At 41.6% G+C, this 24,414-nt stretch overlaps 1 protein-coding gene and 1 long non-coding RNA gene across 2 annotated transcripts; one reads left to right on the forward strand and one right to left on the reverse strand.

Moving 5' to 3' along the window:
• Positions 1-12,916: 12,916 nt before the first annotated feature.
• LOC140918067 (uncharacterized) lies at positions 12,917-15,275 on the reverse strand. Its single transcript, XR_012161068.1, has 2 exons — positions 13,904-15,275; positions 12,917-12,968 (listed from the first exon to the last, which is right to left on the reverse strand). It is a non-coding gene; the product is annotated as an uncharacterized LOC140918067 (long non-coding RNA).
• A 254-nt stretch (positions 15,276-15,529) lies between these two features.
• On the forward strand, positions 15,530-24,181 carry ATP5PO (ATP synthase peripheral stalk subunit OSCP). Its single transcript, XM_073361659.1, has 7 exons — positions 15,530-15,633; positions 16,068-16,118; positions 20,539-20,649; positions 21,636-21,765; positions 21,998-22,110; positions 23,562-23,648; positions 23,993-24,181. The coding sequence occupies exons 1-7, from the start codon at positions 15,553-15,555 to the stop codon at positions 24,104-24,106; spliced, it is 687 nt and encodes a 228-aa protein (XP_073217760.1). The 5' UTR covers positions 15,530-15,552; the 3' UTR covers positions 24,107-24,181.
• The last annotated feature ends 233 nt before the right edge of the window (positions 24,182-24,414 follow it).

Genomic DNA, 24,414 nt, shown 5'->3' on the forward strand with positions numbered 1-24,414 from the left:
CAATATAGCGCAAGTAGAGTAGGGGTATTAGGGGACGAGAGCTGAGGAAGAGTCGTTCTAAGTCAGCCATAAAATGTTGGCATACTGTGGGGCCACACGGGTACCCATAGCAGTGCTGCTGATTTGAAGGTATACATTGTCCCCAAATGTGAAATAGTTACGGGTGAGGACAAAGTCACAAAGTTCAGCCACCAGGTTTGCCGATCACTCTGGTTACAGTGTGCATGGTAACACCCATTGTTTCATATTCTCTGTGTATATAAAATCTCCCCACTATATTTTCCACTGTATGCATCCGATGAAGTAAGCTGTAGCTCACGAAAGCTTATGCTCTAATAAATTGGTTAGTCTCTAAGGTGTCACAAGTCCTCCTTTTCAGATTGCTAACAGGCGCAACATGGCAACAGCTGTGCAACATTACTCTGCCAAGGTGTCTCATAACCACCTCTAGGGCACAGAGAGCAGTTTATTTTTCATGCACATTCAAACAATGGCCTCTTTGCTGAGACTGCCATAATTGAAGTGGCTTTTGTGACAGACACCTGCTCGCTAGCAAATGGACCAAGACCAATAATTCACTGCACATGGTACCACTCCAGACTCCTAGGCTAGTTTTTCAAAAATAGATTTATCTTCCTGTCGTCCAACAGCAGTGATACAGCACACATACTTAGATAGTGAGCTCTTTGTTCTGTGTTGAGCAGCATCTAGCACAATGGAGTCCTAGTCCATGACTGGGCTCCTAAGTGTTATGGTAAAACAAATTACTAATAATAATAGTGCTACCAGTCTGATTGGTGTAAAAAAAAAAAAAAAAAAGGAGGACAGTTTTATTTACATGGGCATAACTCACGTGACTTCTATGGAACTACACCTAGTTTACAGCAGTGCATGTGAGAAGAGAATAATGATATCTATCTCTTATCTAACACTTTTCATCTGTAGATCTCAGAGTGCTTCACTAAGAAGGCCAGTATCATCCCCATTTTACAGAGAAGGAAACTGAGGCATAAAGGGGTGAAGTGACACGCCCAAGGTCACCTAGTGGGCCAGTGGCAAAGCCAGAAACAGAACCCAGCTCGCCTGAATGCCAGTCCAGTGCTTCACCCACTAGATTCAGGTCTCCGGTATCAATGTTCAAAGTAATAAATTCAGCCACCAGTTCACATTGCCTGCAGGCATCTCTAGCAGTATTTATTGCTGTTATTCATACAAGACCAGTTGTTTTTATAGTTATTTTTTCATGCACAACTTCTAAAATATTCAAATTACCAAATTATTGCGTGTAATTACCTGCATTTATAGTGCATCAGATTTTGTAGATGATTGCTCACACTTACCATTTCACATACAACAAATTTACAAAACCAGATATTTCATTGTGGCTTACCTTTAAATGAGTCTAACAAGCTTTAAAACATTAACTTAAATGAACTACAGTCTTGATATTTTTGTTGAGAAAGTTAGAAACATCCGGCTATATTTTGTTAATTATTTTTCCCTTTACAACAAAGTTCTACAGTAACATATACATAAACTGGAGTATTATAAGTACTCAATAACACTTCTATAATAAAATTTTAGCAGTTAATAAATTAAATTAGAATAAAACCATGGCTGCTCACCTGCAAAACAGCAAGATTGAGGCAAGAAAAGTGTGCAGGCTTCCTGCAAACATCCCTGGGAAAGTTTTCAGTGGAATATTCTGGTGATGAAGAGATACTATCAGTTTGAAATCAGTTGTAAAAAATAAAAATAAAGTCAGGTTCTAAACTTGCCCTTGAATTCATCAGTCAATTTTTGTGGTTTTACCATCACATTTTACAACATCATTTTTAAAATGTTTTCTCTCCCCTGCTGCTGCCTGAAAAACTTCACATAAAGAGGCAGGGGGAAATTGAGTAAGGCCCTGACTGTATAATTGTATCTAGATGAGTGGAGTGCTGTTTAAAAATAATTAATGAGGGGTTGTTTTTAATTTGCTTGATGGTTTCTGAACTTTGGGGTGCCCATATGTCTCATTTTTAGTTTTTTTCTGATACCGTAAAAGCTAGGAACATGCTGTTTTAAAACCAGTGAAAGCTGAGATTCTCCAGTAATCCCTGGTCTACCAGGAGCTAGGGCTTTAACTAAAACACTACATATCTCAAGATTCATGATAAAAACACAACAGATGGCAGCACTGTGCGATAGATTTGCTGACACCCCCCTCCTCATGTTTGCTTTAGAAAATTATTTTCCTCAGACATTAAGCCTGAGCTACACCTGTACCTCTCCCAGTGACAGCAAGGGATGTTGTATGTACGTAACAGGCAGAATTCTGCCTAAAGGAATAAAGCATCACTGCTTGGTGGTATTATTGTCCAGGCATTATCGCAGGTTTTTCATCAAGGCTGGGTCTGAAAGAGAATTTTGTTAATGCTCTTTTTCTAGTTTGGCTCAATTTGTAGCAACAGCAACATCTAGTGTTAGCAAGTCTGCCCTAGAGTCCCACGGACTAAAGTTTTTTTACGTTAATAATGATATTCTGCATTTCTATAGCTCTTTCCATCTTATAACACACCATAAGAGTGAATAAATGAAATCTCACAACACCCCTGTGAAGCAGGGAATCATTTTTAGCCCCATATTACAGGAAAGGACAAATCGGAGAGATTAAAAGCCTGTTCCTGTCCTCAGAGGTGACATCTGGGGTGTGCAACATCTCTCAAGTTAAGACCTTAGTCACTCACCAGAGATCACATGGGGAGGCTGTGGCAGAGAGAACTGAAAGCTGTGCTTCCTGAATCCCTGTCCTGTGCTTTACCCACAAGCGTGTTCTGTTTTCCCCAGAAGACAGTTTAGCCTAGCTCATTAGATTTCAATAGCGTTTTCACAATATTATGTGCTAAAATCAATACAAGTAGACTTTCAGAGTAACAGCCGTGTTAGTCTGTATTCGCAAAAAGAAAAGGAGGACTTGTGGCACCTTAGAGACTAACCAATTTATTTGAGCATAAGCTTTCGTGAGCTACAGCTCACTTCATCGGATGCATACTGTGGAAAGTGTAGAAGATCTTTTTATATACACACAAAGCATGAAAAAATACCTCCTCCCACCCCACTCTCCTGCTGGTAATAGCTTATCTAAAGTGACCACTCTCCTTACAATGTGTATGATAATCAAGGTGGGCCATTTCCAGCACAAATCCAGGGTTTAACAAGAACGTCTGAGGAGGGTAGACTTTGATTCACTGATCCATTTAAGGACACATGGTTTCAACAGCCCCATGCAGCAATGAAACTGAGGTGCTATCCTTTAGCCAGGACATGTAAGTGTGGCTGATGTTTGATTGCTCATGGCCCTTTCTTACTGGGGTAGGGCTTCCTAATTTGTGAGTCGGACTGAGGCAATGCATGCCTCCCTTGTCACAGCCCATGGAGGTGGTTGATAGGGACAGGTCACTTGTGGTAGATAAATGACATTGTGGGCCAGGTCAAACATCACCCAGTCCTCTCACCACATGGTGATGATTCATGAACGCCAGTGTTTGTGCGTATTTTATACTGGTTAGTTAAATGATCCCTGCATTATGGGCAGCTTTCTTCTCCTTAACTACTCTACCTGCACATGCCCAAATGTGGGATGAAATGTTGGGCATAGACACAAAATGAAGGGCACATAAAGTTAGAGAGAGCGAATGAGAGAGAGAGAGAGAGGAGATTCATTTGCTTTCAATAACTCTCAGCCCTACAACTCTTTATATCTGAGGATATTAGAGAGAGAAGGTGGGTGGGGTAATATCTTTTACTGGACCAACTTCTGCTGGCGAGAGAGAAGCTTTTGAGATTACACAGAACTCTTCTGAGGATAATCATTTTCAACAGCATGCATGAGCTGTTAATCTATCAAGCAGTGCTACCTTCGCTCACTTGTCTTGCCATATTTGGCGTTTGAGTTACAATAGAGCCTTGCATGGGATCATTTTTTAATTCTTCTCCTGTCCCACCTGCAGTACCCACTCCCACCTGCATTGTTTCTTGCATTTTTAGCCTACTCCCATTAACGAAAACCTTAGATTTCCCACCCCCCGCTACTAAAAAAAAAAAAAAAAACCCACACACAAAAGGTTGTTTAATATATATATGAACAGAATTCAGACACAATTTTACCACTAAAAAAACAAATTTTGCTTAAACCATGTTTAAAGTTTTTTTTAAAATAAACACTGTTATAATAGACATCAAATCTCTTTCTATCCCTTGCTTAAAGTATTAAAACATTTATTTATTTTTTTTAAAAAATAAAAGGTGGAAAGCTTGCTTTCCATTGCTGAAATTCTATTTGTTTTCCTGCAAGTTACCACAGGCTGGGGTTTTTGGTTTTGGTTTGTTTGTTTTTTTTGGGGGGGGGGGACGACACACACCCAATTCCCCCCCTCCCCAACAAAGTAGATTTTACCCACTCCCACTATTATGGAAGCAGGTCCTGCGGGACCTCAGTCCTGCTGGAGGGCTCTGACAGCCCCAGCTCCTGCATGCTGAGAATTATAGGTAGGGTTGCCAGCAGTTCCTTTATTACACGGAAAGTCCCTTATTTTTTCCAATCTCCATACACCAAGATCCAGAATTGCTGAGTACACAGTTTGCTGCCTCTCACTCTTGTCATCCTCTGGTCCAGGGATAGCAAATTCGAAGAGGGTATCAATGGTCCATCACAATTAGCTACCCCTGGACCAGAGTATGACAAAATCGCCACTGTAAGTGTAGGCAAAGAGGTATTTTTCAAAATTTAAAAGCTTTATTATAACAAGGTATGTACACAAGAATTGCTTATTTTTCATTTCAACATTTTTTTTAAAAAAAGCATCTAAGCATGTTTATAAATACACTTAACACTTTTCTTTAGTGAAATTAAACTTCTCTATTACGCATTTATATTCCAGTTGTGTTATTCCAGGAAAGCCAAAATATTTCTCTTCACAAAACAAATTACATTTTTTGTAAACATCTGACCTATGCACACTTTTTGCAGCAGTATTTTTTTCCTCTCTTAATCGGGTTCTCCTCATTGGTTCCCTCTGGAAGGCAGGAGGGATGTGCTCACCTCTTACAAGAGTCACACTGGATTTCTGATAAGTAATAGATGAGAAAATGAAATCACAGAATAATGCTAAAATATAATTTAAAAACATTCCTTGAACAATATAATTAGCCAAGATATGGCTATCAGCAGTGGTGGAAATATTCACTACTGTGGAATTACTACAAGAATCCTGATCCTAAGGCAGGTTATTATGTTGGGTCTATATGTAACTGGCTAGATCTCAGGCCATGACTTTTGTTCTTGTACTATAAATCATTCTGCTTACTTATCTGCTCCAACATATGGTGTTTTTTTCCTCAAAATTTTTAGTTTCTTACCATCATGCAACCTTCATTTTCTTTTTTGCAAGTGACAAAGTTGCAGTACTCCATGTTCTCTGAAAAGTCAATACAATGTACAGTACTAAAATTATGTTAGGACCAAAACTCTAATGAATAAACTCAAGATTTCTATTTAAAGTCAATTTCAATTAACTGGTTTACAAATATTTCTTTTTTGGGAGGGGGGGGGTCATTTTAAATTATATCAGTACCCTAATCTATGTTTGTCAAACTCTTAGTTTATTGCTGGCGGATATAAAGACATCCACTTAGATTTCACTGCTCTATCAATATCAGCTATTTACCCCCCCTCCTCCACATTTTTCAGTACTTAAAGAAATTATTCATACAGAGTCATCATTGCAGAGCCAAACCTGTGATATACCCCACTGTAGGTGTATTAAGATAACTGTTTGTGATATAACATTATTCCACTCTTCCTGTTATCTTCCCATATTCTATGGGCTCACTAGGTATATGTAACAAAGTTATTACCTGACTCTTTCATTAAAATAATTGCTATTTTTCTTCTAAACCTAGTTAGAACCTCATGTGGTTTCTACAGTACTGAGGTCTTTATGCTGTAAATACATTTCTGCAAACTAATAACTTCTAATTAGAAAACCCATCATAATTACACATCATTAACAAATAATAATGAAGATTTGTTATTGAATACCTTTAGGATGAGTGGTCCACACATAGTTGTGCCCATCAGTTTGTCTCTTGTGTTCCACAATGTTTTCCAGAGTTCCATTGTGGATTTTCCAGTTACTTGGTAGATGAGGGATCTGAAATTTGTAGGGAGTACAGTAGCTGACTGTATAAGCGGGTTTCACTTTTTCTTACAGTGACTGTAGATGTTTAAAGAAAAAGGAGTACTTGTGGCACCTTAGAGACTAACAAATTTATTTGAGCATAAGCTTTTGTGAGCTACAGCTCACTTCATCGGAACTAATCCTTTTTCTATTTAATGAATGGTTGTAATGATTTAATGCTCATATATAAACATTGGGTTTCATATTATTGTATCAGTCTTATATATCTTGACATGGTATGGCCCAAGTTACTAACACCACCTTCTCACTCATGCTAAATGCTAGTGTTTTGTGCCCACGTTCAATGAAGTAGTTAGCCATGCTCAAATTGCACAAGTTCCCTCAATGTCTATTATTAAGCACAGTGAGTACAAGTACCTTCTGTTTCCATTTTTCTTTGTAGCTATCAGGAAGATATTATTCTCAGCATTCTTACTTATTTTCATAGTTTACATGTAGTTTCACACTAACACTATTTTCAATAAATGTATCTAAAAAATACAAACAAGACCACCACCAATTCCTCAGGAAGGTTCTTTCCTATGTTGTCGCATCACACAAGGGGTCAAACAACAATTCTTTTGTTTCCATTAATGTTATCTGTAAGTATAAATACACGTTATTGGTAATATGATAATTTTATAATGATTTTTCAAAATGTTGCATGCAGATATTCTCATTTGTAATGTCTCACTAACACAAGAGAAAAATCAGTGTGAATTTCTTGGTTAAAACACTAGACTATATTCTTTAAATTTACATTACCAACATAACATTCACACTAGTATTTTAATTTTTTAAACTGCAGCCCTCAGAATTTCAAGACTTCCATTGACATTCCATTTGTATGCGTTAAACTTATTGAAAGCCCACAGTACAGGAAATTATATCACTGCTACATAGTTGTGTTTGAATCCGGTTATGTAGTACTACATTTAGTGTAGACAATCCCAAAGCATAACAATGGAAAACATCTTACCACAATAACCCACTGATTTGATGCGTTGAAAGGAAGCAATAAGATATCATGCTGCATAATTCCACTCTGTGTTCATTGGAAGAAGAATTAAAAATGCAGTTATACTTGCAATGAAGCAAACAATGCAATGTAGATTATACTGCATTTCCCAATTTCAGTACGTTTACTATTACTCATTCCCCAACATAGCATTGTATTTACTGTTTCTTAAGAAAGTGTTTAAACTGACTTAATGAAAATGTGCTTTGCCCATGTTGGGCATGAAAACTTGTTAACATTTACCTTCAGTGGCATTTGTGTTGCTCCGCCTGACAGAAGGCTAGTGGAAACTACCAAAAAGATGGCTCATGCCTGCTGACATACAAGCAAGTTTTTAATGGATCAATCCTTGTGACACACGAAGAACGTGATGTAGTTCATAGATACATACATGGAAGAGATCGGTACCGTTACAAATAAGTTACATAAAATGGATTAAAAACCTTTTATTTTTAAGACCCATCATGTGCTCTGACTTACTTTGAAAGCTGACTAACCAGTGTCCAAACCACTGTTGAAGTCATGGCCTCACTGAACTGAGTAGCAAAACTAAGGTGGCCTTCAACATGAGAAGGATTGTATCTCAGGTATATACACTCCAAAATACTTTTGAGTATATTTGGCAGCAGTAACTACAGCAAAATGCTTCAATGAGAGGTTTATATTCACACTTCTAGGCTATCTGGACTTAAATATGTTTTACCACATATTCATTTGATGGTTTAATTATTGATATTTCCATGTAGCATCACAATAAGTGGCCTACCATTCCACTTGCTTTCTCGATCACATAACAAAAATATGTATTAACAACCTACAACAGATGAAAGAATCATTAAAAATTTCAAAAATATTTGATGAATCAATCCAGTCACCACCCAAGTTTACTGCTAGTGAAATTTACCTAGTCACCCAGCCAGCTTCTTGGCTTCAGGCCATGAAATGAAAAGTCATACAAACTGATTTTTCTCACCTTGGCCTCCAGTCTCAGTGTAACCTTGTGGGTCCGTACAAGTTTTACTAGAAAAAAATACATATTACATGCACGGTAATACAGTTTCATTTTTCTGTTTTACCATAGTGAATGCTGTCATTTTCACATTAAATTTTTTAACGTACTTCATAAATGTAAATGATTATTTTTTAAAAAAAATAAAATAAAAAAGGTGTAGTAAGCAATTTACCTTTGCGAAACCATAGTTTGTCTTCCCCATCTTCCATAAGCAGGTTATCAACACCACTTGAATCATTGCTTGCAACTTCTTCCCCTACACACACCTCTTCTTCCGTGTCCGTAACCTCCATGTTGATCATTCTGCTATCATGAGGCTTGTGAGGTACATCACTACCCATTTTTCCAATCTCTTCTGAGGGGACTTTTCTCAATGTCATCCACAGCAGTCTCCATTTCCATGTTTTCCTCTGATCTGTTTTCAGCACCCTAATGTTGGTGGCTCTTTAAAGGATTTTAAGTGGAAGATACTATACACAGATTCTAAAAGTTTCCCTGGATGGTTTCCAGTTTAACTCTTACCTACAAAAATGGTAATTTTGTATGGTCCATGATAGGTAGGTTGCAGCGGACCTTCCTTTCTTGTTCTCTTTCTCGCATTCAGTAACATAATACAGTCCCCAACCTCAAATGTTATGTTCCCATATTTATAACTTTCTTCTAGCATACTGCATTTGGTGTATTTCTTGTGCTTTAGAAATATTACTAGGAGCCAGTGCAATGTCAGCATCCTTTCTAGATTTCAAATTTATGCTGTACTCTTTGTAGTATTGTTCAGCGAGTTCCTTGAAAATTGGTGGCTTTGTAAACAAATGGAGAAGGGGTTTATGAAGAGAATATGTTATTCTTTGATTCTTTACATAAAAGCTGATGGTATTTAACTACAATTACTGTGTAATTTTCTGAGACTTGGTCTAGAAATTTTACTTCCAAGGCATACAGTAGTCAAAAGGGTGACTTTTTGTTGTCATGTTTGGTTTAGATCACAAAAAAACAAAATGTCATCAAGAAATTCATACCAATTACTTCCAGTGTTATCAGCCAACTTCTGCAATGCTCTGTAACAAATGGTGATTGATCAGTTTGTGAGGAAAAAAAGTAAACAATGTCTTGACTGATACAGATTATAAGGAATCAAAAAGGCATAAGGAGGAGACCACCACAGTGCATTGATATGATTATTTTTCATTTTACATATGATATGGTAAAAAGACTTGCAATGTAGTTGACTTTGAAGATTTAGAACCAATTTGCAGCTTCTGGCATGATGCATTCTACTTGCCTTTACTACTGTAATTTTCCCACCCTAAAATTACCTTTGGATGAAAACACAAACCAATCCATCAAATCTATTGGTTTGTGAATGGTCTGGTGAAACTACATTCTAATCCAATTTTTTTTTTTTTGGCAAATATCCAGGTCAACTGAAAGAAAATAAATTATACCATAAACTTGCCTTTGGACAGGTCTATATGTATGTTCCTTCCTCAATTTGCCATTGATTTTAGCTGTAATTACTGTGGTTTACTATCCCATATTTTAGTATTATTACCTGGAATAATATGTGGGGGTTTTTTTGGGAGGTGAGTAAGAAGACACCAAAAAAAGGTTTATAGCAACCCTGATGGGGTGACCAACCACAGGGTTTGTAAAAAGTAGAATGGGTGTTCAGAAAACATCAGCAACAATTTATATTAAAAAAACCCAAAACCCCACAAGGGCAATGAAGCTAATATTCACCCTCAACTATTTGTTACTTGATAGTGTGGTTGAAGAAATAATAAAAAAAAGTCACCTCAAAAATAAGTTTTTACTTTATTATTGAATTCAGAACTGCAATCTGACAGTATCCACTGTGGACATTCAAATCGAATAATAGCTTTGCACATTTTCTTTCCCACCTCATATGCTGACTTATTTCAGAGGGGAAATGCTTCCACCCATCTTGTAAAATAATCTGTGGCTGTCAGTATATACTGGTATCCCTTCTTTGTTGTTGATAATGGCTCTATTAAATCCATTCCCACCAATTCCCAGGGCTGACTGACCTATATGCAAAGGTACCAGTTACAGTCATACTTTGGATCTCACTTATTAATTTTTTTCAATAAGCCCATATGTAGTAAGCAGAGTAAATACTGTAAATGTGGTTTCCACAACCACACAATCAGAATCTAATTTCCATTTAAAAAAAAAAAACAAAAAACAAAAAAGAAATACAGGAATAGGGGTAGGAAAAATGATACAAGAATAAACCTGCAGAAATATGCCATGCCAGTGCAAGGAGCAATAGAGGTCATTGCTGCACTGTTGTGCCATGCATACGCATTGAACTCATTGTTACAAATTCAAGGCTTCATGGTGTAGCAATAATAAAAATGGATATGCTAAACATAACAGGTTGCAGACTCACCGCTGTGGTGTCTCCCGGTGGTCATCCAGGAATTAGCTCAATTCCAGCACTTGAAGCACCCCCTGCTGGCTGGCATCTCTCCTGCCTCAGGCCCCCATGTTATTCCTGGACCCCGGTGCCCTTCACCTGGGGTTCTGCCCACAGCAGTACCCCCACACTCTGGGTCTCCCCTCCCAAGGGAACCCCAGTCCCCTATACCCACCTTGTCTCAGTGGCTACTGCCAGTCATCATATAGTCCCCTTTCTCTGGGGAAAACTACAGTCTGTAATGGCCACTCATCATTGGACCTGCTGCCTTTCTTGGCTCAGCTGTCTCCCTGCAGCCCCAGTACCTCCTTTGGCTTTCAGCAAGGCCTCAGCCTGGTGACTTGCCAGCCCAGAGCTCCCCAGCTCTGCCTACCCTTCCCCAGCACTGTTCTGCTTCCTGTCTCTCCCAGGCAACTAGGTCCTCCTCAGGCCAAGGCTGGAGTAAGCCTGACCCAGCTCCTCCTTTTAGCCCTCAGATCAGGGCAAGCTGTGGCCTGACAGGGTGTGGCCTCAGCTCTAGCTGCTCTTAACGCCTTTTCTAGTTGGGTCCCAGCCACAGCCCTCTCCAAGGACTGCTTTTAACCCCTGCTCTCCTGGAGTGGAGCAGCCACCCCACTACAATAAATAATGATCTTTGACTCTCTCTTTCAAAGATTTCTTACTGCTTTTTAAGGAAGTGGATAAGACTTTATATCATGTATATGCAGTGTGCGCTAAGAACATTCCTAATGCATTGACAATGGAAAGGATGTAAAAGAAATTTCAGAAGATTGTTGTAGATGTCTCAGAATCAAAAATTCACCTTTATGCTTTTCAAGGTGATATCCAGATTTAATTCCTTTCTCACGTTTTGGCAATGCAGACATCATTTAACCTAGTTTGGACGGAATAATATGATGACATTAACATTCATGTATGAAAATATTATTGCAAGGGAACAGAATTTACATTTTCACACCAAATGTATAAATATCATTCTTTGCATTGTAAATTTCAAATTTGTATTTCGATTTAAACTACATAGTTCAGGATTTTGTTTCATTAATTTACATACCTAATCTGCAATGTCTTTTATCATCCCTGGCTAATAGTATCTTGAGGTCAGCACAGTTCTCGTTTTGACTACTTCTTGATAGCCACCCCGTGGACAGTAATGATACTGTTCAAAGAGCTGTAGGGCTTTTTACATAGTGTGCACAATGACAACCTTTCTTCCTTTTGCAGCATGGAAAAGTGTCCCTCTGCTAATCAGAGAAGATGGAAACATGATGATGACATCAAGTGTTGCACTTAAGCAATTATCAGATATTTTCAAATCATAGATTCATTATAAATGCTGAAGGAGAAGTGGTCATGCAGGATAGTTATCTCACTGGAGAATGGTAAGTGGAGACACTTCAGGTGTTTACCACAAGGTAAGTAAGCAAGGTCAACAGTGCACTCTTGTATGGGTTCACCAACCCTATGTTATCTCATAGTAAAACTAAAGTAACTTATGTCCATGATGTTTATAGCTCAGAAAAGCATAAGTGACACTTTAACTGTATGACAAGCTGCCTATTTATCACAATACCTATTACATAACACTGGATAAAAAAACAACTTTTTGGAGCACAGAGGACCAAGCCCACGTTTCTGTGTTTTCAGGACTTTTTAGAAAGCATTCTACAGAGTTGAATTTCAGGGTTATTGTATGTAAAACCCTGAATGAAAGTCTGAGTATTTTTGTTATTGTTCCCTTTCCATTGCAGAGAAGGTCATACAGTTTACTAGCAAAGAAAACATTGAAACTGGGGTAAAGCATTATAAATAGTATTTGAAATACTTATGAATTCCCTTTGAAAACAAGCTAATAGGCAGAAAATCTACCTTTGTGCTTTATACAGTCTTCCCCCTTTTGTCATTGTACACAAGGTTTCAACACAAAAATTACACTTCTGTACCGTGGCGCATGCATATCAGTGCATTGCTCTCTGATCTTATTTTTGAGACATTTTCTTGAGCCTTTTCCCTCACCGCTAAAACTCAAGTGCCTTGTCCTCATTGTGTTGTTACTTCAGAATAGCTCAAACACCTTTGTTACTGCAAGGTGATAAAAAAATCAAACTTTTTTAGCAGCGAGGAAAAGGCCTATGTCTGTAAAATGTGGACATAATATATACTGTACACATCTGGCTTCTTCAATTGTTGATAGCAACATCAGCTCCTCCTTCTTTTCAAAATTCTTCAGTCTTAGCACCAAATGCAGACCTCGCAGCAGACATGTGCTTGCTCCTGCATGGAAATAGAGCCACTAATGTGACATGGCTGTGTTACGATGATTTATTTATAACATTTCCCCCCTTGAGACCTGATTGGCTCAGCTATCGTGACCTGCCAGATGGATTGCCCACAACAAAAACTGTCTATGCAAATACAGAAAAAAAAAGCATATTTAATAACTGCAACACCCTACTTCTGGATGTTTCTGGGGATACTGATAGTCCTGCACTCTGCACACATAAAGACACACAACATCACAGAGTTATAAGTGAGTTGAAAACATCTTTCTTGCAGCCTATCAGACTGTGTCCTCACACCTTTGGGCAGCGGTCCCCAAACTTTTGAGGGTCACGCTCCCCTTACCCGTCTGCCCTCAGCCACCCTGAGCCAGGGCCGGGAGTGGGGCCTTGGCTCTGGGGATTGGAGAATGCAGAGAGGGGTAAGGGGGCCAGGGCCGCAGCTGGGAGCGGGAGCAGAGCTGAAGCTGGGCTGTGGTGGGGGCCTGAAGCTGGGCCTGCGGCCAAGTGCAGCTCCACTCCCAGCCTTGCCCACAGGCCAGGAACGGAGCTCCGGCCAGCAGCCAAGGCTGGGGACAGGGTGGGGTGCACCCGGGGCTGGGAGCTAGGGATACGACTGGGGGCCAGACTGGAGCAGAGCTGGGGGCAGGGAGGGGCTGGGTGGCACTCCCCTCCCACCCCCCGGCTGGCCCAGTTCTGCTGCACAGTCCCCCACCACCTTGGATGGTCCTCCATGCTCCCGGGGGGGGCATGCCCCACAATTTGGGGACCTCTGCCATTGGGGCTATCGCAATCATCAACTCACAAATATTGCTATGGTAACTTAAGAAAGTTGTAAAATACAACATTCTGTAACCCACTAACTCTGCTTTGTTCTCTTCTGACTGGAGAGGTGTAACAGGCCACTGAACATGTGGAATGGTCTCTTACCATATGTGTTTACTTATAATAAAGAAATCCAGTCCAACTTGTATTTAGTTGAGAGACCTCTGACTGACCGGTAGCAATCTGGTGTTGCTAGTTTCCGCAGCGTAATCTATATTCGCTTCTCCACTGTCAGTGCAGCTCTCATTTTGATGAGGTCAGCACACAGATCCAGGAATGTGGCCTTGAGCATCCAAAAGTTCTGCAGGCACTGCTCATTACAAACAATGTGATCCCACCACTTGAAACTTGTTTCTCGGGCCCAGAACCAGTACTCCACCATCTGCAACTGCTCCATAAATGTCACCAGTAGGTTGAACTGGTTGTAGCTATGTCCCACAGCAATCTGTTCAGCATGGAATCATCTCCCCCATGCCTATTCTTGAGGCTCAGCTAATACTGCAGGATGGCACATCCTGACTTGCAATGCTCATGACAATAGTGCAGAGATGTGTAGGTTCTATGCTTCTGTCAGAGATGGTAGGCAATGAGGATGGACAATTAAGAAAGGGATAGATAATAAGACAGAAAATATCAGGTTGCCTCTGTATAAATCCATGGTACGCCCACATCCTGAATACTGTGTGCAGATGTGGTCACCCCATCTCAAAAAAAGATATATTGGAATTGGAAAAGGTTCAGAAAACGGCAACAAAAATGATTCACGGTATGGAGTGGCTTCCATATGAGGAGAGATTAATAAGCCTGGGACTTTTCAGCTTGGAAAAGAGACGCTAAGGGGAGACATGACTGAGGTCCATAAAATCATGACTGGTGTAGAGAACATGGTGTAGATAAGGAAGTGTTGTTTACTACTTCTCATAACACAAGAACTAGGGGTCACCAAATGAAATTAATAAGCAGCAGGTTTAAAACAAACAAAAGGAAGTATTTCTTTACACAGCAAACAGCCAACCGGTGGAACTCCTTGCCAGAGGAGGTTGTGAGGGCCAAGACCATAACAGCGGTCAAAAAAAGAACTAGATAAGTTCATGGAGGACAGGTCCATCCATGCCTATTGGCCAGGACGGGCAGGGATGGTGTCCCTAGCCTCTGTTTGCCAGAAGCTGGGAATGGGTGACGGGGGATGGACCACTTGATGATTATGGTTCTGTTCATGCCCTCTGGGGCCCCTGGCCTTGGCCACTGTCGGAAGACAGGATACTGGGCTGGGTGGGCCTTCGGTCTGACCCCGGATGGCCGCTCTTCTGTTCTCCCCGCAGGGATCAGCTCCCGCCCCCTGCTGTAAAGGCCTGGCAGTGGAAGCTGAGTCCGAGTAAGGGCAGGGTGAGGGCTGGGGCTTCAACTGCTGCCACGGAGCATGCTCAGTCGATGGGCGCACGCTCAGTACAACCCAAGCAGAACGTTCCGTCGAGGAGCCGTTTCTACACCACGCTGGCGGGGTGAGAACGTCCGGGGGTTCCGGGTCCAACTCATGTTCCCGGGGGTCCGGACTCATGGTGCCCAGGGCTGAGGCTGTTTCCGCCCACCGCTTTACGTCACGTCCCGTCCCTTCCGCCCCCTCCACCTCCCGACCCCAGTGCGGTGGCGGCAGCGCTCGCTGACAAACTACAATCCCCAGGGGCGGGCGGGGCCCCAGGACTCGCTTTCCCAGCGTGCCCCGCGGCGGGGGAGGTGTCGGTGTAGTTCTGCGCATGCGTCCTAGCCGCCGGCGAGCGAGGTGTGACCTACAGCAGCAGGAGACTATGGCGGCGGCCGCGGGGCTCCCGGGGAAGGTGACCGACAGCAGCGCCGGGCTCGCGGGGACCCGAGCGGGAAGGGGCCGGGCCTCACCGCCCCGGGGTCTATGGGCTCCTCGGCCGGGCCTGGCGGCCGCTGCCCGCCTCCCCCCTCTCCCCTCGCGAGCCGGGCCCGGGGAGCCCCTGGTGGGGGGCGGGGGGTCCCGGACTCCTGGGTTCTTTCCTTGCTGGGGCGCCCGGCCGGGCGGAGCGGGGCCGGCTTGTGACCGCGAGGCTCGCTCGGGCCCGAAAAGCGGCTCGGGGGGGTCGCCCGGCGAGCCCGTGGCCCAAGCGATGGTGAGACGCCCCCGCTCTGAGCGCCCCAGGCCCCGCCCCGGCTTCGGCTCGCGGTTGTTTTTCCTCCCGGCTCACTTCCTTACTGCGGAAAATTACACGTTAAACCCCCCCCCCCCCGCCCTCTTTTCTTCTAGCTGCGCTTCTTCAGCACCTCCCTGGCCCGGCCCGCGTCCCAGCTGGTAAAGGTAGGGTCGCCGACAAGGGTTTGGTCACTCAGGGATCAGAGTAACAGCCGTGTTAGTCTGTATTCGCAAAAAGAAAAGGAGGACTTGTGGCACCTTAGAGACTAACCAATTTATTTGAGCATCAGCTTTCGTGAGCTACAGCTCACTTCATCGGATGCATCTGTGGAAACTGCAGAAGACTTTATATACACACAGAGATCATGAAACAATACCTCCTCCCACCCCACTGTCCTGCTGGTAATAGCTTATCTAAAGTGATCATCAAGTTGGGCCATTTCCAGCACAAATCCAGGTTTTCTCACCCTCCGCCCCCCCAACACACAAACTCACTCTCCTGCTGGCAATAGTTCATCCAAACTGACCACTCTCCTTACAATGTGCATGATAATCAAGGTGGGCCATTTCCAGCATAAATCCAAGTTTAACCAGAACGTCGGGGGGTTAGAAAAAAACAAGGGGAAATAGGCTACCTTGCATAATGACTTAGCCACTCCCAATCTCTATTTAAGCCTAAATTAATAGTATCCAATTTGCAAATGAATTCCAATTCAGCAGTTTCTCGCTGGAGTCTGGATTTGAAGTTTTTTTGTTGTAAGATAGCGACCTTCATGTCTGTGATTGCGTGACCAGAGAGATTGAAGTGTTCTCTGACTGGTTTATGAATGTTATAATTCTTGACATCTGATTTGTGTCCATTTATTCTTTTACGTAGAGACTGTCCAGTTTGGCCAATGTACATGGCAGAGGGGCATTGCTGGCACATGATGGCATATATCACATTGGTGGATGTGCAGGTGAACGAGCCTGTGATAGTGTGGCTGATGTTATTAGGCCCTTTGATGGTGTCCCCTGAATAGATATGTGGGCACAGTTGGCAACAGGCTTTGTTGCAAGGATAAGCTATTACCAGCAGGAGAGTGAGTTTGTGTGTGTGGTTTTTGGAGGGGGGTGGGGGGGTGAGAACCTGGATTTGTGCTGGAAATGGCCCACCTTGATTATCATACACATTTTAAAGAGAGTGGTCACTTTGGATGGGCTATTACCAGCAGGAGAGTGAGTTTGTGTGTTGCGGGGGCGGAGGGTGAGAAAACCTGGATTTGTGCTGGAAATGGCCCAACTTGATGATCACTTTAGATAAGCTATTACCAGCAGGACAGTGGGGTGGGAGGAGGTATTGTTTCATGGTCTCTGTGTATATAATGTCTTCTGCAGTTTCCACAGTATGCATCCGATGAAGTGAGCTGTAGCTCACGAAAGCTCATGCTCAAATAAATTGGTTAGTCTCTAAGGTGCCACAAGTCCTCCTTTTCTTGTCGCGCAGTGAGTTTCCCGGGGCAATTTCAGCGGGCTTATGTTGGTTATTTGTCCTCTACTGTTATGCCCAGGCTTTACTGTTCCTAGGCAGGTGTAATTACGTCTTCAACTATCCAGTCCCCTTAACTTAGCTTCCCAGGAGGCACAAGTGCGGTATTGTTGGTTCGGCGTGTGCTGGTTTGGCTGTGTCTGTGCACAGAATGAGCGTCCCAAGAGTGTCTCTGCCTCATTTACCTGAAAAAACACAAGCTGCAGTTAATTGAGGCATCTCTTCTGGAACAGGTTTAAGCCCCTTGATTACTTGTTTGCATAATGCAATAGTAATTTTATTTAATGGGAATGTCTGTTGGTTACTTAATGATGCAGATGTCTTCTTTTCAAGCTGGTTATTTTTGTTTCAGTTCCTCTTGTAATGCTGATATGTGGGAGAACGCCTGAAGTATTTGCCAGTTCTTAGCTTTTCATTTTTGTTGGTTACCTGTACAGTTAGTTTGCATGAATTTCACCTGCCCTATCCTTTGGCATGGGGTATGACAACAGATCCTTTTTCTCAGTGTGCCCCCTTAGTCCTATGGGGTATGTCCAGTACCAGGACAGGTTCGCTGCATCTCTGTAGCTTCCAGTGTAGCAGCAGTAGTAGAAATAAGTCTCTTCTATCAAAGCAGGAATTCCTTTTAAAGGTGGTAAAAGCTTTTTACCAGGGCTTCCTGCTTCAAGTGATTTGAGTGACAACAAGACAACCTTTTTAACACTGTAACTAATTCATATTGTTTTAAATATGAGAAGCTCAATAGGAAGTTAAACTTAATGATCAAACCAAAGGCATCCCAAAGAGCTATTGAGAAAAGGGAGTTAAATATTTTATTTTATTATTTTTAATAGTTTATTACAAGCATGCGGACAAAGGAGATCCAGTGGATATAGTGTATTTGGATTTTCAGAAAGCCTTTGACAAGGTCCCTCACCAAAGGCTCTTAAGCAAAATAAGCAGTCATGGGATAAGAGGGAAGGTTCTCTCATGGATTGGTAACTGGTTAAAAGATAGGAGACACAGGGTAGGAATAAATGGTCAGCTCTCAGAATAGAGAGAGGTAAATAGTGGTGTTCTCCAGGGATCTGTACTGGGCCCAGTCCTATTTAACATATTCATAAATGTTCTGGAAAAAGAACACTGGCAAAATTTGCAGATATACAAAACTACTCAAGATAGTTAAGTCCCAGGCAGACTTCGAAGAGCTACAAAAGGATCTCACAAAACTGGGTGACTGGGCAACAAAATGGCAGATGAAAGTTAATGTTGATAAATGCAAAGTAATGCACATTGGAAAACATAATCCTAACTATACATACAGTGATGGGGTCTAAATTAGCTGTCACCACTCAAGAAAGAGATCTTGGAGTCATTGTGGATAGTTCTCTGAAATCATCCACTCAATGTGCAGCAGCAGTCAAAAATGCGGGCAGAATGTTGGGAAGCATCAAGAAAGGGATAGATAATAAGATGGAAAATATCATATTGCCTACGCCCACACCTTGAATACTGCGTGCAGATGTGGTCGCCCGATCTCAAAAAAGATTTATTGGAATTGGTAAAGGTTCAGAAAAGGGCAACAAAGATGATTAGCGGTATACAACGGCTTCTGTATGAGGAGAGATTATTACGACTGGGACTTTTCAGCTTGGAAAAGAGGCGACTAAAGAGGGAAATGATAGAAGTCTATAAAATCACAAGTGGTATAGAGAAAGTAAATAAGGAAGTGTTATTTACTGCTTCTCATAACACAAGAACAAGAGGCCACCAAATGAAGTTAAGAGGTAGCAGGTTTAAAATAAACACAAGAAAGTATTTTTTCACGCAACACACTGTCAACCTCTGGAACTCCTTGACGGAGGGTATTGTGAAGGCCAGTACTATAACGGGGTTCAAAAGGGAGCTAGATAGATTCATGGAAGATAGGTCCATCAATGGCTATTAGCCAGGTTAGGCAGGAATGGTGTCCCTAGCCTCTGTTTGCCAGAAACTGGGATTGGGTGACAGGGCATGGATCACTTGATGATAACCTGTCTGTTCATTCCCTTTGGGGCACCTGCCATTGGCCACTGTCAGAGGACAGGATAGTGGGCTTGATGGACCGTTCCTATCTACAGGGGTCAAGATTTTTTTAAGTGACCAGTGATTTTTGTGTGACTAACTTAACACACGTTAACAGGTCCGAACTCTGATAGTAGGTGTTGTTCACTACTTTCTGAAAAGCAAGCCCCTTCAAGGTCTTTCAAGATGGGCACCCAAAATTGCTAGTCTCGCTTGAAAATCCTGGTTTAGTGCAGTGACATAATTAGCAGCTGTCACACACTATCCGTTGTCGGACCCAGTCAAACTCCTGTTGACTTTGTTGGGAGTTTAGTTGACCCTTCCACTAAAATTGGGCAGAAAGGCAGCCGGTTCTGGCCAGTGGGAACAAAGGACGGAAGAGAGAGAGTCCAGGTGGTCTGTTTGCTTGGGACCGAAGAAAGAGGACGGAGGAGAGGCTGTGGGGAAGGTGATATAGGGTGGTTGGCTGGAAGGAGGTCACTTCTGGACTGGGGGCAGAGAGCAGCCTGAGCCACCTGGTTGCACAGTGCTGAGACTTTCTAGGCTTGAGGGCCCTGTGCTGTGTTCAGATGTACAATAAACCCTTCTGTTTTATGATGGCTGAGAGTCACTGTGGGGTGGCATTGCTCCCTCTGGGTGTGGACTCCCTGAGGGGGCTCACGGAGAAAGAAGGTTCAGAGGTACGGTTCCAGGCAGCAGTGGAGCCAGGGGGCCTAACCCCAGAGAGAGTGCAGCCCTCCATGGTATTTTGTTTAATGTCATCCAAAAAGCACAGGGAGCTAAGCCGTTCAGATCACCTATCCCATGAATACGCAAAAAAATGCAACTAGGTAACAGTGGGCTTCTAAAAGCTCTCGTTTTTCACTTTTTTTTTGGTATTTGTGGTAGGTCAAAACCTTTAAGGGTAGGTTGTTTTTCAAGAGGAAAGTTGTGCATCTCCTGATGTTAAACCTGCTCTGAGTTAGTAACTGTCAAGCCTTAGGAGTCACTAATTTGACCCTTCTGTTTTTCAAGCCTCCAATCCAGGTTTATGGACTGGAAGGTCGCTATGCAACTGCTCTCTACTCTGCTGCTTCTAAGCAGAAGAAACTGGACCAGGTAGAAAAGGAGCTTAGTCGAATATCGGTAAGTAGGTCTTATACAGTTACTTCTCTAAACAATTTAAAAATAAGCTATAAATTAAGTGTTGTGGAAATGGCTTTTCTTATACTGTTTCCCCCCCTTTTCAATGATAGAGAAGGGATTTCTCCTTGTTTATCAAATCCTAAACATTGCAAATTTAAAAACATCACATTTTTATATAGCATATATGATTAGTATTAAACACATGCTGTTGCTTTTCTGGTCTAGTTCTCAACACTGGCCCTTGCCTTAATAGAAAATGTGAAGAGTCCTGTTTGAAAGAGGATTATGTTAATGCAAACTAAATACCTTTTTAGCTTGTACCAGCAATGTTCATACAAAACAGCTAGAGCACAACATAGTCTCCAGTGTAGATGAAGTCTTTGGAGGCTTTTTTCAATCTTGTCACTTTCACGTTTGCATATTCTGGTTATCTTCACTTGCTAGCTTTTTAGTTCCTGGGGGCAGGTCTACACTAAAAACACTGCAGCTGTACCACTGTAGTGATTTAATGAAGATGCTCTCCGCTGACGAAAGAGAGCTCTCCCACTGGTATAATTAATCCACCTCTGCAAGAGCCGGTAGCTATGTTGGGAAAAAGCTCTCCTGCTGACATAGTGCTGTCTACATGAGCACCTAAGTCAGTATAATTACGTTGCTCAGAGGTGTGGATTATTCACACCTCTGAGCACCGTAATTATATTGCAGTAATTCTGTAGTTTAGACTTGCCCTGGGATTTTTCACAATACTCTTCTATGCTTTGGGCGTGAGGGATTTTCTCCTTCTATATCCAGCTCAGTAAGTCAGGAAAGATTTATAAGAAGCTTTTTATTAGAAGTTTGTAGAAGTTTCTACTCTGCTTTGAAACTTTCCATGTTCCTCTTCATTTAGTTAATGTAAACCTGTGCATTTTCCAAGGATGTGTGTAAAAATGGGTGCACAAGATTTTCTACTGGTGATCATGTTACCTATGTTTTATCTTTTTTAGACACTTTTGAACGACCCCAAATTGTCTAGTGTTGTCGTGAATCCTCATATAAAGAGTGTAATTAAACAAAAAACCATAAGTGATGTTTTAGTAAAAGAGAAATTGTCTCCGATCACCATCAATTTCATGAGTAAGTAGTCATTGATATAACTATAGTCTGAGCATTACACTAGGAAATATTAATTTTTCATGACCAAACTTACTTACTTTGTCTTAATTTCTTAGGTGTCTATGTAAAATGAAACTATTGAAGCATTTTGGTATTTGTTGTGGTTTGCTCTTTTGCATTCTTAACTCAGTTTGTATTGGATATATTTTTCATATTTAACTTGGTTTAAACATTGCAACGTCTCTTTTTCCAGAATTGCTTGCTGAAAATGGTCGTTTGCAACAGGCTCCAGATGTAATTTCTGCTTTTGGAAAGATCATGAGTGCAAACCGTGGAGAAGTGCTCTGCTCAATCACCACTGCTAATGTAAGTTAGAAACATAAGAACTGCAGGATTGGGCTTAATTGGTGGTTGCTGCAATTTTTTTTGCTTAATTGCTCTAAGCAGCCTGAAGAGGCTGAGCTTGGCTATGCTTGAGAAATGAACAGCACTGCATGTTCACCACAATACCTGAATGGAAGTTACTTGTACACAGGCTTTCAGATCCCCAGCAACCATTGACCAGAAAACAAAACCGTTGTGCATTTTTTTCCTTAACTGACTTCAGTTGTTTCCCAGCGCTTACATAATTAACTGTGAGCGACAAATGGTTGAGGAAAACCACAGGAGGAATTTCTCAGAAATGGTAGGAAAACCTGCTCCTTTTGCTCTGGGTCTGCGGGAAATGGAAGTGGGAGGCTGCTCAAGTTTTGAGCCTCAGGTTGGAGAGCCAGTGGATCTTGCATTTTTACTTAGTCACTAGCTTGTCTGGTGGGCAGTAACTAAATACTTCCAGTCCTGTCAGAGTTTTGGTTCCTCCTAGGTGCCAGCCAATGACTTTTCCTAGTAAGTCTCTGAAAACCTAGGACTTCGCTGTAATTAGCTTCCTAGTCAGGCTAAATATATTCAATGCTTCCATTTCTTGTTTACAAAGCACATGGAGCTCTCTACATCCACAGCTTCAGACACTAGCATTGTTGTGTGCTGAAAGAACAGCCTAGTTAATGACTTACTGGACACATGAAAAGGCTTGCATGTGTGTTTGGGTGCACAAGTTCTCGTCTATGCACTAAGTTTCTGTGGCTAAAATGACCGCTCTTGTGCCCATTCCTGCTCTTTTATGGCTTTTAAAGACACTGATGTCACAATTTGTTTTTTTCAATAACTTACCAGCAGCACAGCTAGAATCTATAACTGTTGCTGTTCTCTGCAAAATCTGCTCTGATTCCAGTCTGGTCCCCATCTCCAGAGTAGCTGAATGCCTTACAAACATTCCTGACTCTATCCTTTCTATAGCCCTGTGAGATAGGAAAGTATCCTCTCCATTTTGTAGCTGAGGAACTGAGGTGACTGCTCAAGGTCATACAGGAACCCTGTGGCAAAGCTGAGAATTGCAATCCAGCGAGTAGAGTCCCAGTTCAGTAATTTAACCATCTTTCCTATCTTCAATCTTTAGTACATGTTTGCAGCAGAAAATAAACCTTCCCTGTGTAACCGAAACACAGCTGTCTTGTTGATCAGAAACATCTATTCATGTAATTAAGTAGAACTAAAACTAACTGGTCCAAGGCACACCAAACAAATGCTACTTTTTATGCTTTCTCACGTTCACTGTTTATTACCCAAAAGTGTCGCTCAGTGCTCTTTCTTCCTTTAGTCCCTCCTCCAGCTTGTGTATTAAGCTTGGGAATAGAAACTTCAGGTATTTTGGACATTGGATATTTAAATACAACCCTTTATTTTCTGTAGTTTGATTTTTTTTTATTCCCCTGCCCCAGCCCTTGGATCAGGCCAGCCTTGCTGAATTAAAAACAGCTTTGAGTGGCTTCTTGGCTAAAGGAGAAGTCTTGAAATTGGAGACCAAGGTAAGGACTAATGACTTGTGAATAAATTGCATAAAGTGAAGCAATTCCGGTAACCAACAGGCAGATCTGAGGTACAGACTTCGTTGAAAGATCTATTCTAAATATTTTTTACGCATTTTACAATCTCCTGGTTTAGTAAAATTTGATATACATATTAAACTCTGCTTTTGATTAAATGCAGTGGCATTTTTAATAACTACTAAACTTCCATCATAGTAACTGCAAGAACAAGATTCCTATTAATTAGACAACTTTTTCTTTACTGCGTAGAAAAGATTGACAATTGAATATTTGGCCAATGGATTTTCATTTAATAGATGTGTGTAACTTTTTCTTCTTCCTAGACTGATCCATCAATCCTGGGTGGAATGATTGTCAGCATTGGGGATAAGTATGCTGACATGTCAACAAAATCCAAGATTCAGAAACTGACCAAAATCATGAGAGATACTGTGTAACATCTTATCCAACTGTTTTTCACAGTGAAACCCATCAATCTATTATATGGAAACAATAAAATATTTCTCCTTCAATAGGCTGTAGTGTTTGTTTAGAGTAAGGTGATTAACTCTGAAATGCAGCATTAGCTGCAGTAACCTCTCCAAAGTTAGGTTGTAAAGAGCATCAATTACAGAGCGCTCTTTAGCCACCCTGTAACTCTTGGTTTGGAAAATGGGCTTGGCCTGAATCTAGCTATGTAACTCTGAAGGCAATGGAGAACGTTTTCTGGAAAAGTTGACCAATTGGTCAAACTATTGAGTTGCAC

Source organism: Lepidochelys kempii, chromosome 1 (genome assembly GCF_965140285.1).
Source record: "Lepidochelys kempii isolate rLepKem1 chromosome 1, rLepKem1.hap1, whole genome shotgun sequence".
Taxonomy (NCBI): domain Eukaryota; kingdom Metazoa; phylum Chordata; order Testudines; family Cheloniidae; genus Lepidochelys; species Lepidochelys kempii.